Here is a 17,780-nt window from a genome sequence, read left to right as displayed (position 1 = left end):
CACACAGACAAGTCACCCCTGTCTCTCTGACCCTATAGATATAACAGTACATAACCTGAGAGCTGTCTCACCCTAGAAGGTTTGTCAGTGACTACAATACTGATCTGACACAGGCAGAAGTAGGATCTAGTACCTTACAGGTGACATGTCTTCTCCTTCACGTCCAGAATCGTCGTAAAATCTGGTTGCAGAATTTTCTGGCAGATGTGTTTAGCTCTGGGAAGCAGATCCCCCGCACTGCGCCCCTAAAAGTAACACAGTTACTTACAGTATAATGTCACCTGGATAAAACAATGTCCCACACTGTACTTCTAAAGAATCTACATAAGAAACCCCTCTGTTCCCCCAGCATTTACATTGTTACCCCCAAATATATTTAAAAAAAAAAAAACAACTTCATGCTCACCTGTCTTTTTCTGCTATCTTCTCTCCTCTTGTGGCTGTGTGGGATCGAGACGCGGTGACGTCATCATACCGCGTCTCCGGCTCCCAGCGCTATAGTCAGCTGGTAGAAGCAGGAGACGCGGTGTAATGATGTCACCGTGTCTTCTGCTATTTGTAGTGAAGGACGTGTAGTGCAGCACTCGCCTCTATCTGTGTCCGAAAGGGACGCAGATAGAAGTGAGAAAGGGGTGAGGACCTGGACATTGGGATAAGAGTCCCGCTGATCAGGGACACAGGCCAAAAGATTCAGGTCACAAGCCCCAGATCTTTTAGCTGGTGCCGGAGGTCACTTTCATTAGTGTTATTAACCGCTGTATCGCGGTTTTAACACTTTTTAAAGTTTATAGCAGAAGCTGCTTCGGCGCGTGCAGCGTCTTCGGCATTTCCTATGTAGGCGCGCGCACGGTCGTGCGCACGCAGCGCCGAAGCAGCTTCAGCTATAAACTTTAAAAAGTGTTAAAACCGCAATACAGCGATTAATAACACTAACGAAAGTGACCTCCGGCACCAGCTCACCCTGAGCTGCTGCTCGGTACTTACAGCTTACACCTACCATTTCAAATGGTAGGTTTCCTTTAATGGACTTTAACAAAAAAAGAAAGTAACAATATACAATTCGGATTGAAAATATAAATAACAATAAAGTTCGAAAAATCAAAATAAAAGTAAGAGTAAAGTAAGAGTCTTACAGCATGGTGATGTCCAATGATGTGTCTCTCCTAATCACACGCTCCCCCGTATGGTAACTCTTTATACACAGACTAACATTTCCCAAGTGAATATTCCCAATCTCCTATTGGTTCATGTTAGTCCGTATACCATCTGAGGACCATAGATGATCTCATTCTACTTCATAAATATCTAAACACAAACTAATTAACTTTTATATATATATATATATATATATATATATATATATATATATATATTTACATAACTATTAATATATAGATGTACTATTATAAAGGTTGACTCATCTGGCAGATACCAGTATTCCATGGGAACCCTGAGACCTTAAAGAACATCTACCACCAGGATGAAAGACTGTATGCAAATGAGCCTGAGGGGCACCAGGCTCCATTAACACATATAGAGCATAGAGCCCCCCAGGCTCATTTGCATACAATCCTTCATCCTGGTGGTAGATGCCCTTAAATATACCATGGCAAGCCAAGATAAATGACAATAGTTCAGTATAATACAGGAATTTGCATTTTACCAAAGGCAACTGACCATCTACCATCTGCCTATAAAGTACAATAGAATATCCCCAACTATCTCACTCATTATTTCTAAGGTTCCCAATATAAAGCATATCTATATATTCTACATAAACCTACATTCTACTTCTGCTCTAATGATACCATAATGCTATCATGTATTTATGTTTGTTTATCCTGCATTAACACTTTAACCCCTTAATGCCGAGGCCCTTTTTCGTTTTTGCATTTTAATTTTTCACTCCCCACCCTCAAAAATCTATAACTGTTTTTATTTTTCCCATGTACAGAGCTGTGTGATGGCTTGTTTTCTGTGTAACAAATTGCAATTCAAAATGGTGGTATTTAGTATTCCATGCCGTGTACTGGGAAGCAGGAAAAAAATTCCAAATGCAGTGAAATTGGTGGAAAAAAAAATTTGCTCCATTTTCTTGTGGGTCTACTTTATTCTTTGGGTCGGTACAATTATGAGGATACCAATTTTGTATAGATTCTATAATGTTTTCATACATTTACAAGAATTAAAACCTCCTGTACAAAATAAAACATTTATTTTGCCATACTGCCATCGCTATACTTTTTCATACTTCGTTGTACGGAGCTGTGGGTGGTGTCATGTTTTGTGAATTTCGATGAGGTTTTCAATGCTACCATTTTTAGGACTGTGCGGCATTTCGGTCACTTTTTTATAGAATTTTTTTATATTTTTCAAAATGGCAAAAAAGTGCCCTTTTTTACGTTGGGTGCTATTTTCGTTACGGGGTTGAAAGCCGTGAAAAATCATGATCATATTTTCAGACGCAGCGATACTTAATGTGACACATTTACTTACGCGGTCCTGTGGGGATCCCCGCTGTGCGTTCCCCGACGAGGATGAAGACCAGCGCGATTCACTAAGATCGTGCGCCCGATATTCTGCATGTGTCGCTTCCCTGCTCAGGTCCTCGGGAGTTCACCTTCTTCTTACCAGAGTATGTGAGTGCATTGTCTTGTGACACAATTTAAATTTTAAATCCCGCGCTCAGTCCGAATCAGTCGGGTTGTCCGATGGCACTCCCCCCTGATTTGTGTTGCATGAAAGATTGCGCCAAAATCCGATCGCGTGCACTAAAAACCCCAGTTAGATGTGGCGCAAAAGGGGAAAAGTCGGGAAACCCGACGAAAATGCAGTCCGCGGACCCTTAGTTAATGTGCCCCAATGTGTTTATGATTTTTACTGTTTATTTATATTTATATCACTTCTAGGAAAAGGGCGGTGATTTGAATGTTTAGGGTTTTTTTAATATAATTTTTTTTTAACCTTTTATTTTTACTATTTTTCAGACCCCCTAGAGCAGTGATGGCGAACCTTTTAGAGACCGAGTGCCCAAACTACAACCAAGTCCCACTTATTTATTACAAAGTGCCAACGCAGAAATTTAATTTGTCATTTATACTCACAGCTTTCATTGATACCAGCCCCTGAGGACACCAATTAAGCAGAAGCTAGAAGAAATTTGGATGATCATTGTAGCTTTCCTCCAGGGTCCCATAAACAGGAAGAATTGTCAGGGCCGGAGCAGGAGCCACAATGCTAATGCAGATCTGTCCACACATTCCCACTCCCTCCAGTAGTCCCAGGTAGAGCTGTCACTTTAAAATAGCTCTGTGTACAGCAAGTCCTGGGCTCTTTGGTACTGTAGGAAGATACCTGGAGTCCTCTCTGGTGATGGCCTGATTGCCCACAGAAAGGGCTCTGAGTGCCACCTCTGGCACCCGTGCCATAGGTTCGCCACCACTGCCCTAGAGTACTAGTAGGGCGGCACGGTGGCGGAGTGAGTAGCACTTCTGCCTTGCAGCACTGGAGTCCTGGGTTTGTATGTCCGTGTTTGCGTGGGTTTCCTCCGGGTACTCTGGTTTCCTCCCACACTCCAAAACATACTGGTAGGTTGTTTAGATTGTGAGCCCCATGGGGACAGGGACCAATTTGAAATGCTTTGTGCAGCGCTGCATAATCTGTGTGCACTATATAAATAAAGAATTATTATTATTATTATTACTTTGACCCGAGGTTGTCTGATTGATTCTACCATATACTGCCATACTACAGTATGGCAGTATATGGGGATTTTCCTCCTCATACTCCTCTCCATGTACCCGCACCCAATGTGTGACGTACTATTATGTCACCAGTCAGTATGGGGTTAAGAATAACAGAATATTATATACGTGTAATCATATGGTCTCACCCTATGCGAAAGTATTTTTAATGATATTAACATTTTACATCCATGGCCTCCTTCCTTCTAAAATCCACTTTTAAAATACTTCTAATGAGCCAGAAGGGCTTTGGGTGGGTATTTTCAGAGCCTCTTTAGTGATGGCTTTTCATTCATTGTTAAAAAAGAGTAGAGCAGGTCTCCCCTCCTACAATTTCTGCTGCTTCCAAATTGCACAGGGCTAGGAGGAGGGAGAGGAGCACATTTACTAACTTGGGCCCTGCACGATCCCCGATCCGGAATGTCCGACGAGGATGAAGTCTGCCGCGATTCACTTCCAGTGTGCGCCCGATATCCTGCATGTGTCGCTTCCCCGCTCAGGTCCGCAAGAGTTCACCTTCTTCTTCCTGGTGTATGTAAGTGCATGGCTTGCAACACAATTTTAAATGTTAAATCCTGCGCACCCCCCGATTTCTGTCGATTGTGACACAATCCGATCGCATGTGACACAATCCCTGATGTGATGCCCGAAGAAGACGGGAAACCCGACGAAAATGCGCGGGACCCTTAGTAAAGAAGCGCCATGTTCTGCTCATTGTAACAGCCTCTGGAAACAGCCCCCCAGAGCCCCTCTGGCTCATTAGCATAATTATAAAAATTTCTAATTTTAGACTGAAGGAGGCCATGGATAAAAAATTATATAATTTTAATCATAAAATATGTAAATGTTAAAATGCTTCCTATATTAATTGTGAGTTATTCACATTTTTCCTGTTTGACTGGTTTATTGCAATCACCTGAAAAGGGAGTTAAATGCGTTTAATGATAGGCTTGCCACAGAATTTTTATGTGGTTTTTAGGATAAAGCCAGAAGTGGATCACAAAATGAGGAGGAGTCGCATCTGTCATTAATAGTTTCTCTGTGTTCATGGGACATACACCTGCTTCTGGCTTCAAAACTGACTCGAAAACCGGAACAAAACCTCATGAAGAACTTGATTATGAATGGGCACCTTAAGGCTAAACTCAATTGATTTATTGTTTTTGGATCTAATCACTTCTGGTTACCTACTCTCTGCTACGTTGCTTCTTGCTCCATCCACCTGCCTACAGGTAAGGCACCTGCTGGTCCCTTGCTTTATCCCTGGCATGATAATCTAATGGAAGTTATCATACAAGGGACTATATTGTGATTTGGGTGGCTGTGAACTGTTTTTCTAAGATATCCCATTGCATCTCATTGACTTGCCTTCTACTTGTGACTTGTGTGACCACCCTCTCTATCGCTCGTCTTCCACCATCTCGATATCCCTTAGTATTGCATTTCCTAGTTTCATATTGTCCTGATAAGATGTACAGATAATGTTCTTCAGGTTTTTTGCTTTATGTCTGATAACCCTCAACATCTTACGTGGCATTGGAGGCTGAGCTATCCACTACTCTCCCTCCACCCTCCTACCTGAAGAGGTTGACCTATACTACTGCTTTGTACTTTTTGCATAACTGATCTCCATCTGACCTCTGCTTTTGACCATACCAGACCATGTCCAGACCATGTCCTTTGTCTACCTGGCATCGATAGGCTGGAGCTTCAAACCCTTTGCTTCATTGTACTAACCCTGTTCTGGCTTCTGGTTCCTGCGTTGTGGAGGTCTACCGGTCTAGGAGGTCTAGGAGCTAAGCCTACTCCATGCCCCAGTTGCCTCTGCAGTTAATTTACATATTACTAAAACAAGTTAGGTTCCAGGATTATTAAATTACAGATTAGGTGTCACGGGTCCTCCTGCAAATCCACATCCCAGGTCGTGGGCACACCTGTACCTCTCTCCAGTCCCCAGCCCCCTGTCCTGCTGCCTTACCTCTCTGCGTTCCTGCTCTGTCACTCACAGCCCGGCGCGCACGTCCCCGCCTCCTAGGGCGCGCATGCGCCGGCCCTCGAGGATTTAAAGGGCCAGCGCACCGCTGGCCATTCCCAGGAATTTAATAAAAGCTGGCCTCTCCCAGCATTCCTTGCCGGAAAAAGCTTGTTGAGTTGCCTAGTGTCTGACTGCTGATTTCCCGTTGTGAACCTGGTTTCGATCCTGACTATGACTCTGTGCTGCCGGGCCTGACCTCCTGCTTTGTTCCCGACCACTATTCTGCCTCACAACTTTGTACCACGCCTTGGCCACCACCGCGGGCAAAGACGCGCCTGTGGAACGACCTGGTGGTACCCTGCCGCAGCAAGTCCATCCTGCTTTGCGGCAGGCCCTGGTGAAAACCGGGTACCACTTAGACTCCGCTCCCAGCGCTTGCGGTGGTACAAAGGATCCACAACCCCATATCCGGACATTAGGGCAGAGGCAGGAGGAACCTACCATCACATTTACTTCTGATAGTAGATTCCCCATGGTAGGTTTCATTTAAGGTAAAATGTATTGAGTGACACAATGGGGCAGATTTACTTACCCGGTCCATTCGCGATCCAGCGGCGTGTTCTCTGCGGTGGATTCGGGTCCAGCCGGGATTCACTAAGGTAGTTCCTCCAACGTCCACCAGGTGGTGCTGCAGCGCTGAAGTCCACCGAGGCCTGCCGGAATGCACTGAAGTTCACCGGCCTATACCTGGTGAAGGTAAGCGCGAGTGCCGCGACACTTTTTTTTTAAAATGCGGCGGTTTTTCCGAATCCGTCGAGTTTTCGTTCGGCCACGCCCCCCCGATTTCCGTCGCATGCATGCCAGCGCCGATGCGCCACAATCCATTCGCGTGCGCCAAAATCCCGGGGCAATGCAGGGAAAATCGGCGCAATTCGGAAATATTCGGGTAACACGTCGGGAAAACGCGAATCAGCCGTTAGTAAATGACCCCCAATGGGTAACAATTCGCAACTTTCAAGGGCTGGTTTGAATTTATGCTCATTTGTAAGATATTAAACAAGCCACAGAAGTTACCTAGCGCTTACCAGACATAGAAAAAAAAAACCTACGACGGCTTCTGAATGCACAAGAACTGAAAGTCAATGCAAAAAGCAGATAAGTGAAACTTTTTTAGACCACCGGAACATCATAACATATAAATATGTTGTATCCATAGCCTTTAAGTCTTCTTTCCATTTTTCCATTGACCTGAAGCCAACATTATTTTTGTTTTATTCTGTTTCAGATGTGAAATGTCTGCGGTGCGATTTATATCCTATCATAAGTATTTGATAACGTTCCACATACTAATTTTACTGTTTTACTTACTATTAACATATAGAAACTTTGGGAAACATTGTTCTATAGAATGCCGTAATTCTGGAGAGGTTTTACAATCGCAAACTGAAGCAGATTTTATTGTGTTGCTATGGACTTGGCCTTTCGGAGAACACTTTCCCTTAAATCAGTGTCCCAAACCCCTCAATGATTCTCGGTGCTTTTTCACATCTGACCGTGACTTGTACTCGAGAGCAAATGCTGTCATTATCCACCACAGGGAAGTTTGCTACTCGAAAAATCAAATGCCACAGATACCTAGACCAGAAGGACAGTATTGGGTTTGGTTTAACCTGGAATCTCCAAGCCACAGTCCAAACCTGTGGATGATGGACAACCTCATCAACCTCACCATGTCCTACAGAAGTGACTCGGACATCTTCACTCCTTATGGCTGGTTACAGAAGAACACATCTCAAAACTTTACCATCCCAATAAAGTCAAGATTAGTAGCATGGGCTGTAAGCAATTGGAACGGTCATTCTAAGAGGGTTAAATATTATAATGTATTAAAGAATCACATAGATATAGATATTTATGGTGGAAACCACACAAGTTTAGCCATGGAAGATCTTCATGATGTCTTATCAAAGTATAAATTCTACTTATCGTTTGAGAACTCCATACACACCGACTACATCACAGAGAAGCTCTGGAGAAACGCCCTAATGTCTGGGACTGTCCCGGTGGTCCTAGGACCACCTAGAGAAACCTATGAAAGGTTTATTCCTTCAGATTCTTTTATACATGTTGATGATTTTCCTAGTGCAAAAGACCTGGCTGACTATCTGCTGGAACTGGACCAAGACCCCCAAAAATATCAACGTTATTTCAAGTGGAGGTCAAGACTACAAGCGTTTGGGAATTTTGATTGGCAAACTCATTATTGTAAAGCGTGTGTAGCGATGCTTAGGGCCCCTCCCTATAAATCGATTTCAAGCATTGCTAAATGGTACACGTAAAAGCTATGTGCGCCTATGCTAACTTTTTTTCCTATTGTATTTAAAAAAAAATATATTGTAAAATCATTCTACCTATAGAGTTGGGTGACAAAATAAATGGCACAAACCACTCAACAGGTAAAGAAGCTTTACAGCACAAAACATGCTCGTTCTGACAAAATCCTCTGTGAAGTCCCAGGGGTTGGGCTTTGGATTAGATGCATTTCACATTAGATGCATTTGGATTAGGTGCTGTTCACTCCTCAGCTCCCAGCCTCCTGCTGAGTGACACATATTGGGGCAGATTTACTTACCCGGTCCATTCGCGATCCAGCGGCGCATTCTGTGCGGTGTATTTGGGTCTTCGGGCGATTCACTAAGGCAGTTCCTCCGACGTCCACCAGGTGTCAATGCTGCGTTGAAGAGCATCAGAACGCACTGGAGTTCACCGAGCCGGGCGGAGTGAAGGTAAGCGCATGTCCCGCGACACTTTTTTTTTTTAACTGCGGTGGTTTCTCCGAATCTGTCGGGTTATTGCTCAGTCACGCCCCCCCCATTTCCGTCGTGTGCATGCCGGCGCCAATGCGCCACAATCCGATCGCGTCCGCCAAAAACCTGGGGCAATACAGGGAAAATCGGCGCAAATCGGAAATATTCGAGTAACACGTCGGGAAACCGCGAATCGGCCCCTTAGTAAATGACCCCCATAGTGTGTGACGCTTAGTGGTTACTAGTCTCTGGATGGGGAGGAGGGGGTGTTATGTCAGGCAACAGATAGTTTAGGTTCACCCCTGGCCAGCTGGCACTTACCCACTACGGCTACAGTGATGTTCTTTCCAATGTCACTAGGCTGATGGTTCAGATTGTGAAGTCCATTAAAAAAAGGTCAGAAGTATCACAGGAGCTACAGTGGATATTGAGCGCATTTATAAAAAAAATTTTTAAAGGTAGTCTACCAGAAGTTTTGACCATACAAAACTTCAGTATTGGCCCTGCAGATCTGTGGAACTATACTTGAGTGTGTGCTATTAGTCGCAGGGAAAATTCAATAATACTTCAGGATTGTAGCTGGACTTAGAGATATCTGGTTCACTGGTGTGTGAGATCTTTTACTGAGCAGAAAGGCAGAAAACAAAGACAGCAGTGTAAGAATATACATAACAATACAAAATATGACACAGGCTCAGCCCATAAATGAAGTATACGCAATGCATGCAGGACTTCATGTGATTGGAAGAACGAAGGACTCTGCGTAGTCCAAAATTACAAGAAGTGTTTTAACCTGTATTTAATACAAGAAAGAAGATTTTATTGGATGTATTGATGTGCAAGAATCCTCTTCACTTTATCTGAGCAGTGTGAGAATACTCCAAATTCAGCTACAATCCTGGAATATAACAACAACACATACCTAGATATAGTTACACAGACCTCCAGGTAAATACTGTAGCTTTTCAACTAATAAATGATACAGCAGTGACTCAGAGCAAAGCAGAGGGGCTGTGCTGTGTTCAGTAAAGGGATCTCACACACACACCAGTGCATCAAAGTAACCCAGTCCTGCTACAATCCTGTAATATTGATACATATTTCACATTCCTGCTGCTTGTACAGTATATTGTATAATTTATGTAAACCTTAGGATATCTTCTTACTCTTTATGTAATTGATTTTCGTATAGGGAGTAAAGAGGTAGCAGGTGACATAAGAAGACACTAGTTTTATTATTACTAGAAAGGCAATTACTGTATCCCAATACATGCTATATAAACTCCTTTCATTGTAAGGGAGTCATCACTATTGTGTTCTCCTATAATTAACCCAAGCCCCATATAAAATAACAAATAAAACTTTACACAAAGGTCACGTATACAGTCATGAGATGTACGAGTCATGTAAGGAATTACAAGTCCTGCAACTTTCTTATATACTTTATTTTAATTTCAAACCCTCTGTTTACCGGCAGTGAAAGACATATATATACTTCCCTACATACATTACATAGTTCTGGGAGTTTGCTACAATTGTATCCAATCCAATAGGAAGGTGGTCATTGATTACCGAGATTTGCAATGTCTCATTTGGTTCAAAAGTTATCAACAAAGAAAGTTGCAACAATAACCAGAAATGTTCCCTGCGATGCACAGCTATGTGACGTGTTCTCCATAGTGCTGAAGGCGCTAAATCCAAGTCAAGGTGGTGGAGTATCCATTAAAAAGAATGCATGGAGTTTGCCCTTTAAAAATGAATAACAAGTAAACCCAGTCCTGGATTGTGACTAGTAGAGGCAGGGCCTCATAGCAGACATCTGAATGGGGCCCCCTTCCCCCTTAAAAAAAACATACATTTTTGTACACTCATACATGTGAGTTACAATCACACACAGCATATGCACACCATATGTACACACTTGCAACATATAAACACATACATACAGTACTATATAAACAGGCATATAGCTTAAACACATCACATATACACACTCATACAGCAAATACACACATACATACAATAACACATGCAGATATACAGCATACACACATACATACAATACCAATTACACACATACATCATATACACACATACATACAATAACACACACACATACAGCACACAACCCAATACTCTAGATGCTGGGGCCCCCTGACACTGCGGGCCCCATGGCAGCTGCTATAGCTGCTACACCTGTAGATACGCCCCTGGACCTGCTAAAGTTTTTCTCTTATTCTAAAAATAAAATTTGGGTAATTTGAAGTACATGCAAACTTTCAGATCTCTCCAATGTGCCATAGAATTATGGCTCTAAGTCACAAACCCATATTCAATCTGTAAACTTGTACAATGTCACCTTCTGTTTCCCTTCGTGTTTCTGTATCACTTGACCTCACGTCGTACATAGGATTAAAGTGCAGCATTAGGTAGTACAATCACACACATAATAGCACAGTTGTGTTATGGGAAATATGAAGATTAGGGATTTCCCTGTCTGCCATTATATTACAGGGTCATATAGACCATAATCACTGCGGGTTAGCTGCAGCGGAAGACATCTGCAGACTTACATTAGCAGTATAGTGGATAATAAGTATAAGAGTTGATATAACCACAACCACACACCCATAGAATAGGTTATCTGGTGGGCTCTGAGGCTCAGACCCCCAAAATCAGCTGATCTTGCTGATGCATGTAAGTGCATTGTCTTGAGACACAATGGGGGTCATTTACTAAGGGCCTGATTCGCGTTTTCCTGACGTGTTACCCGAATATTTCCGATTTGCTCCGATTTTCCCTGTATTGCCCCTGGATTTTGGCGCACGCGATCGGATTGTGGCGCATCGGCGCCGGCATGCACACGACGGAAATCGGGGGGCGTGGCCGAGTGTAAACCCGACGGATTCGGAAAAACCGCCGCATTTAAAACAATAAAAGTGTCGCTTGGGACGCGCTTACCTTCACTTGGTCCGGCCCGGTGAACTTGAGTGCGTTCAGATGCTTTTCAGCGCAGCAGCGCCACCTGGTGGAGGGCGGAGGAACTACCTTGATGAATTCCGTCCGGACCCGAATCCACCGCAGAGAACGCGCCGCTGGATCGCGAACGGACCGGGTAAGTAAATCTGCCCCAATTTGTAAGTTAACTGCGCTCAGTCCGAATCAGTCAGATTGTCCGATGGCCCACCCTCTGATTTCTACTGCGCTCAGTCCGAATCAGTCAGATTGTCCGATGGCCCACCCCCTGATTTCTGCCGCATGGAAGTCAGAGCAGCTGCGCCAAAATCGGATCGCGTGCGACACAATCCTAGCGCAGGTACCTGTAAATACCTGTCACAGACATGCAAATCCCGAAAACGTTGAAAGAACCTTAATGTATGCATTATAGTGTCAGCTGGAAAACAGGTGGAAACTATAGCTAAAATCTTCGCTGGGTCAGATCTAGTCTAAACAAGTCTGACTTCTCGGCAATGATTTCCAAATCTACTAAGAGAACGGAGTCTTTTAGAGGATCCGGTATGCAAGTTTTAATTCCGCCCATTTAGTGTAGGTCCCTGATATGATATTATGACCTATGAATAGGATAAATATTATTATGCTAAAGCCTTTACAGGTAGGACTTCTGTTTCCATGTATCTGTCATAGACCTAACTGATGAGAAAGTACAGTAATACTTCAATTAATGCGGGTCCTACTTCTGGGCAAGCCTATTGAACCCTGGACATTAATAGGTTGACTTCCATAAGTGGAAACATATTGTTATATGGGCAACCATCCCCATGTGATACATGGGGGCTCATATGCTAAGGGTCCACGGATCGCATTTCCGTCAGACTTCCCGACATTTTCAGGATTTGCACCGCTTTAACAGGCGTTTAGAAGGGGACTGTGTCGCACGCGATGGGATTTTGGCACAGCCGCGCCGGCTTTCATGCGACAGAAGTCGGGGGGGCGGACCGTTGGATGATCCAACTGATTTGGACTCCGCGCGGGAGTTAAGATTAAAATTGTGTCGCAACCAATGCACTTACATGCACCGGGAAGAAAAAAGTGAGCTCCGGGGACCTGAGCGGGGAAGCGACACATGCAGGATATCGGGCGCACGATGTTAGTGAATCTTGGCACAGTGCAATGTCATTGGACAGTGCACTTTCGGGAACTCCTCCGGACGGGTAAGTGAATGTGCCCCATGGCCTCGCTGAGTTCATGAGTGGAAGTTTCTTGCCATAAGCCATAGTAGATTTGGATGTAGAACGTCTCCTATATGGCTGCATGAAATTTTGGAGCATATTTGGCCATAAGAAAACCCCTTTAATCCCCCAAATGATCCTATTGTACAGTTCCATCATCCATTATACTATACCACTATATAAAGAAAAGCTCTTCTACTACTGTATATGTTGAAGCAGCGAAGCGCACACAGTAATTCTTGACTCCTACATTAATAAATACATAATAGAAGTAGTGTGGACCGACAAGCACTCAGGACTGATGTATACAAAAGCTGCAATATCAGGACTTATCACATAATTATTGTTTGGGGTCCACTATCTGGATCCCTCCCCATTGACAATTAGTGGCTGTGCAAGGAACTACAATACTGTGCCCTTAAAGTGAATGGGCTGTTTGATTTCCTACACAACATTTGGCTGGGAGCATCTCTATGATGAGGCACCAACAATGCTGTTCCTTCATTCTGAGGACTATCCATGTCCCCGTAGCCAAAAGCCCTGCAATATGTAAGGGAATAAACTTTAACCATGAACTTCAGAGGTTTTCGATGTCCTCCTCACAACAGATAAAGCCTCGTTCTTTCCCCAAGCTTCAAACTTCGCCATCTTATTGCAGTCTCTAAATAACTTGTTGGTGACCGGTTCATTAATTGTTCAATCATGTAACCGGTTATTTTGGCAAGAAAATTTTAATGTCTTTAGAAAGCTACCACACTCTTGAGCCTTAGCTGTTCATCTGGTCCATCATCTTCAGCAGCATTTGGTTCTCTTCCTTCAGTCTCTTATTTTCATCCTCAGCTCGCTTCATTTTCTACCAAAAAAAAAAATGATCAGAAAATGTTGCTGATAGGTTCCCCTCCAAAACTAAAAGGGGTTGGGTTATGTCTACTTTCAATTCCTCATACACAGTATATAGGCCAGTAATGTCTTCAGATATTTCCAGCAGTTTCATAGACCTGTCCCTACATCAAGTAGGGCGATATGACACCCCCATTTTTGTGATTGGTAGGGGGCCCAGCAGTGGAAACACCACCAGTGAGATATAATTCCCTAATTAGCAATATCATAATTAAAATGTCCCTCTGTGATCGGACATGAGCTATTGTTTCATTTCTTTGAACTATTTTGGACAATAGAAATGTTACATGCATGTAATTTGTGTAGAAATATATTTGTCAGGGGTAGGGGCTACAGTATCCTGGGGCCTTGCAGGGGGTCTGTCTAGAGAAATTGTGTTGCATTGTGGAGCTCCACCTTTGTGGAGCTGTAGGAGTAGAGGCCATGGTTTTCCCTGTGGGGGAGGGTGTTAGGGGATGGATGCTCATTATGTATTCCTCTACCCGCCCATGAGTGAGACATCAAGCCCATGCGGATCATTTTTTGTGTGGATTTATTATCTGGGGTTGCAGAGAGATCCTGAGAAGCCTTGGTGACGATGAGAAGCAACTAGCAGAAGTGTCTGAGGATTTCCTGGGCTGAGCTGAGTTGAGGCCACCTCCTGTGATATCTGGGTATATTTGGACTACAAATAAAGAAACTGAGCCACATCTGGATCTTCTGGCTTCTGTATTAAGAATCCTTAAATCGTTCCCTGTCACACCCTCCATTTATTATTGGGTAAAAGTCTTACCTGAGTTAGGGTCTTCATCTCCTTTTGAAGTAGAAGCAAAGACCCCTCCTTTTCATTAAGCTGAGCGGTCAGTTTGTGGTTATCTTGTCTCTTTCCTCTAACTGCCTAATAAAAACAGAAATATAGTTCACAGTACCAATCATCACCTCATGTTGCCATCAAGTCCTAGGAGATTCATTGCCTACACTTGGAGGGCTCTTGTTCACTCTTAGAGCGGCCTTGTCTACACATGGAGAGGACCTGTCCACTCTTAGAGAGGCCTTATCCACTATTAGAGAGGACCTGTCTACAGATAGAGCAGCATAGTCTATACATGGAGAGGACCTGTCCACACATGGAGAGGCCTTGTCCCACTATTAGCTATAACTTGTCTACACATGGAGAGGCCTTGTCCACTATTAGAGAGGACTTGTCTACACATGGAAAGGCCTTGTCCACTATTAGAGAGGACTTGTCTAAACATGGAGAAACCTTGTCCACTATTAGAGAGGACTTGTCTACACATGGAGAGGCCTTGTCCCACTATTAGCGATAACTTGTCTACACATGGAGAGGCCTTGTCCACTATTAGAGAGGACCTGTCTACATATGGAGAGGCCTTGTCCACTATTAGAGAGGACTTGTCTACACATGGAGAGGCCTTGTCCACTATTAGAGAGGATTTGTCTACACATGGAGAGGACTTGTCTACACATGGAGAGGCCTTGTCTACTATTAGAGAGGACCTGTCTACACATGGAGAGGCCTTGTCCACTATTAGAGAGGATTTGTCTACACATGGAGAGGCCTTGTCCACTATTAGAGAGGATTTGTCTACACATGGAGAGGACTTGTCTACACATGGAGAGGCCTTGTCTACTATTAGAGAGGATCTGTCTACACATGGAGAGGCCTTGTCTACTATTAGAGAGGATCTGTCTACACATGGAGAGGCCTTGTCTACTATTAGAGAGGACCTGTCTACATATGGAGAGGCCTTGTCCACTATTAGAGAGGACTTGTCTACACATGGAGAGGCCTTGTCCACTATTAGAGAGGATTTGTCTACACATGGAGAGGACTTGTCTACACATGGAGAGGCCTTGTCTACTATTAGAGAGGACTTGTCTACACATGGAGAGGCCTTGTCCACTATTAGAGAGGATTTGTCTACACATGGAGAGGCCTTGTCCACTATTAGAGAGTATTTGTCTACACATGGAGAGGACTTGTCTACACATGGAGAGGCCTTGTCTACTATTAGAGAGGACCTGTCTACACATGGAGAGGCCTTGTCCACTATTAGAAAGGATTTGTCCACACATGGAGAGGACTTGTCTACACATGGAGCAGCCTTGTCTACACTTGGAGGAGTCTTGTTCACTCTTAGAGCGGCCTTGTCTTCACATGGAGAGGCCTTGTCCACACATGGAGAGGCCTTGTCCACTATTAGAGAGGCCTTGTCTACACATGGAGAGGCCATGTCTACATATGGAGAGGCCTTGTCCACTTTTTAGAGGGAGAGAACTTCTCTATAGTTGGAGTTGACTTGTCTGTAAGCACATGCATGTAGTAATGCATGTAGAGGACCTGTCACCCTAAATAAGTGCAATAGATGCTGCTTACTGCAGCGCCATAGCCTCGGAACGCCAGGCAATGGTCCGGCGTATTCCTGAGGTGGTGGTTTGACAAGGGGTTGACTGTCGCATGAAGCCCAGCAGTCACCACCGGCCTATGGCGTGAGAGGGGTGGTCCAGAGAAGAAGCAGCGCCTCGGACCGCCCCCTCCTGAATGTGCCGGACTGCTGTGAGCTCGGTCCGGCATTCTGAGGCTATGGCGTTGAAGTGTCTGCTAGCTTTATCAGAGGGTTCTGATAAAGCTTCCAGTTTAACACTGCTAAAAATGGGCTAGCATTAGGAGCTGCTTACTTTTTCAGGGTGACAGGTCCTCTTTAAGTGGAACTTCTGCAAATGGACCCAACCCTGGATTGTCTGGTCCACCCCTAAATAGAACATGGCCTCTTACTTTTAAGTAGGGTTCCACAAGCTCCGCCCTTCTTTTGGACAAACTTGCTTGACGTGTCTTTCATATCATAGTTATTAAACTATGGGTTAGTGTTTTTCAAGGTCAGACAACTGATTGACTGAGGCCATACCTTCTGAAGTTCCTCCATCCATGACTGTCTTGATTTCAAGCTTTCATCTGTAGTTTCTGAAGTAGAAGCATTCAAATGAACCTCTGAATTTCTGAAAAGGCACAAAACACTAAGAAAGGATATGAACACTCGTTACCTTTGGTTTGTATTGCTTCAATAAAAGGTTTTTCCATTTCCTGATGCCCCATCTTTAGGACATGTCTGGTGTCCTGGCATCCAGTCCCTGAATCAGTCAGCTTTTTGGCGCTATCTAATGTTAGAGGCTATACAGATGACGGAGCTTGAATCAGAAGCAACTGTTCCAGGGTAGTACAGCTCATCTGCTACTCAAGTGAATAAGAGCTGAACTGTAGTACACAAGAATGACCACTATACACTGGATGGGGTCTTGCGCTTACCTGTTTAACTCATGCTGCTGTTCACTACCTGTACCGGCTGATTGGCACAGGGTTTCAGATTGTTAGACTCGACCAATCTGATGCTGATATCCTTTGGATATCAATGTGGACAATAAATAAGAACCGTGACCTCTGTGGGATAGCTGATGACTATCATAAATGCTCCATTCAATCTATCCCTTACTTCTGCTTCATTTAGATAGGTTTGTAGATACAAATCAGGAGGAGCCTGTTTACCAAGTGGCTTCTACTTCACAATGGGGCACATTTACTTACCCGGTTCTGTTGCGATCCCCGATCCGGACTGTCCGATGAGGATTAAGTCCGGCGCGATTCACCAAGATCCTGCGCCCGATATCCTACATCTGTCGCTTCCCCGCTCAGGTCCGCCGGAGTTCACCTTCTTCTTCCTGGTGTATGTGAGTGCATGTCTTGCGACACAATTTGAATTTTTAATCCCGCGCTTAGTCTGAAGCAATCGGGTTGTCCGTCAGCCCACCCCCTGATTTGTGTCGCTTGAAAGTCGGCGCAATTGCGTCCAAAATCAGATCGCGTGCGCCAAAAACCCCAGTTAAATGCGGCGCAAATTGGAAATAGTCAGGAAACCCGACGGAAACTCAAAGTAGTGAAAAGTACAATAAAGAGCTTCAATATCGGTGAGCTAGGATCAGTTTCACAAAATCCCAAAAAACCTGAGTAAGGTTTATACAAATGTATCCTAAAAGTGGGCTTTTTAGAAGAATGTTAGGTAAGAAATGTTACAACTTTTGATGGGTATTTGCAGGGGGCGGATTAAGACTCCCATGGGCCCTGGGCTGTATGGATATTATAGCCCCTACAAGTCTGGAATCACTTCCTACA

The 17,780-nt window shown here is 44.0% G+C and overlaps 2 protein-coding genes across 11 annotated transcripts in view; one reads left to right on the top strand and one right to left on the bottom strand.

Annotated features, from left to right (window-relative positions):
* Positions 1 to 4,737: 4,737 nt before the first annotated feature.
* On the top strand, positions 4,738 to 8,149 carry LOC140071158 (4-galactosyl-N-acetylglucosaminide 3-alpha-L-fucosyltransferase FUT6-like). Its single transcript, XM_072118499.1, has 2 exons — positions 4,738 to 4,975; positions 7,004 to 8,149. The coding sequence occupies exon 2, from the start codon at positions 7,011 to 7,013 to the stop codon at positions 8,055 to 8,057; it is 1,047 nt and encodes a 348-aa protein (XP_071974600.1). The 5' UTR covers positions 4,738 to 4,975; positions 7,004 to 7,010; the 3' UTR covers positions 8,058 to 8,149.
* Positions 8,150 to 9,951: 1,802 nt separating this feature from the next.
* Positions 9,952 to 17,780, bottom strand: part of LOC140071159 (uncharacterized) — a 35,707-nt gene continuing 27,878 nt past the window's right edge. For 9 of the 10 annotated variants that reach the window (XM_072118505.1, XM_072118504.1, XM_072118509.1 and 6 more), the window contains 3 exons: positions 16,522 to 16,612; positions 14,388 to 14,492; positions 9,952 to 13,568 (listed from right to left, as the gene is read on the bottom strand). In XM_072118505.1, coding sequence (XP_071974606.1) covers positions 13,482 to 13,568; positions 14,388 to 14,492; positions 16,522 to 16,612 — 283 coding nt within the window. In that variant the 3' untranslated portion in view covers positions 9,952 to 13,481. The remainder of the gene's footprint in view (positions 13,569 to 14,387; positions 14,493 to 16,521; positions 16,613 to 17,780) is intronic. The other variant, XR_011849074.1, reaches the window with a different exon arrangement.

Source organism: Engystomops pustulosus, chromosome 7 (assembly GCF_040894005.1).
Source record: "Engystomops pustulosus chromosome 7, aEngPut4.maternal, whole genome shotgun sequence".
Lineage (NCBI taxonomy): Eukaryota > Metazoa > Chordata > Amphibia > Anura > Leptodactylidae > Engystomops > Engystomops pustulosus.
Note: the sequence above shows the minus strand (reverse complement) of the source record. Positions and strands in the feature narration are given on the sequence as shown.

What these genes read in the sequence shown, in the direction of transcription:
- LOC140071158 (XM_072118499.1), top strand. Translation starts at nt 7,011, where the DNA reads ATGTCTGCGGTGCGATTTATATCCTATCATAAGTATTTGATAACGTTC.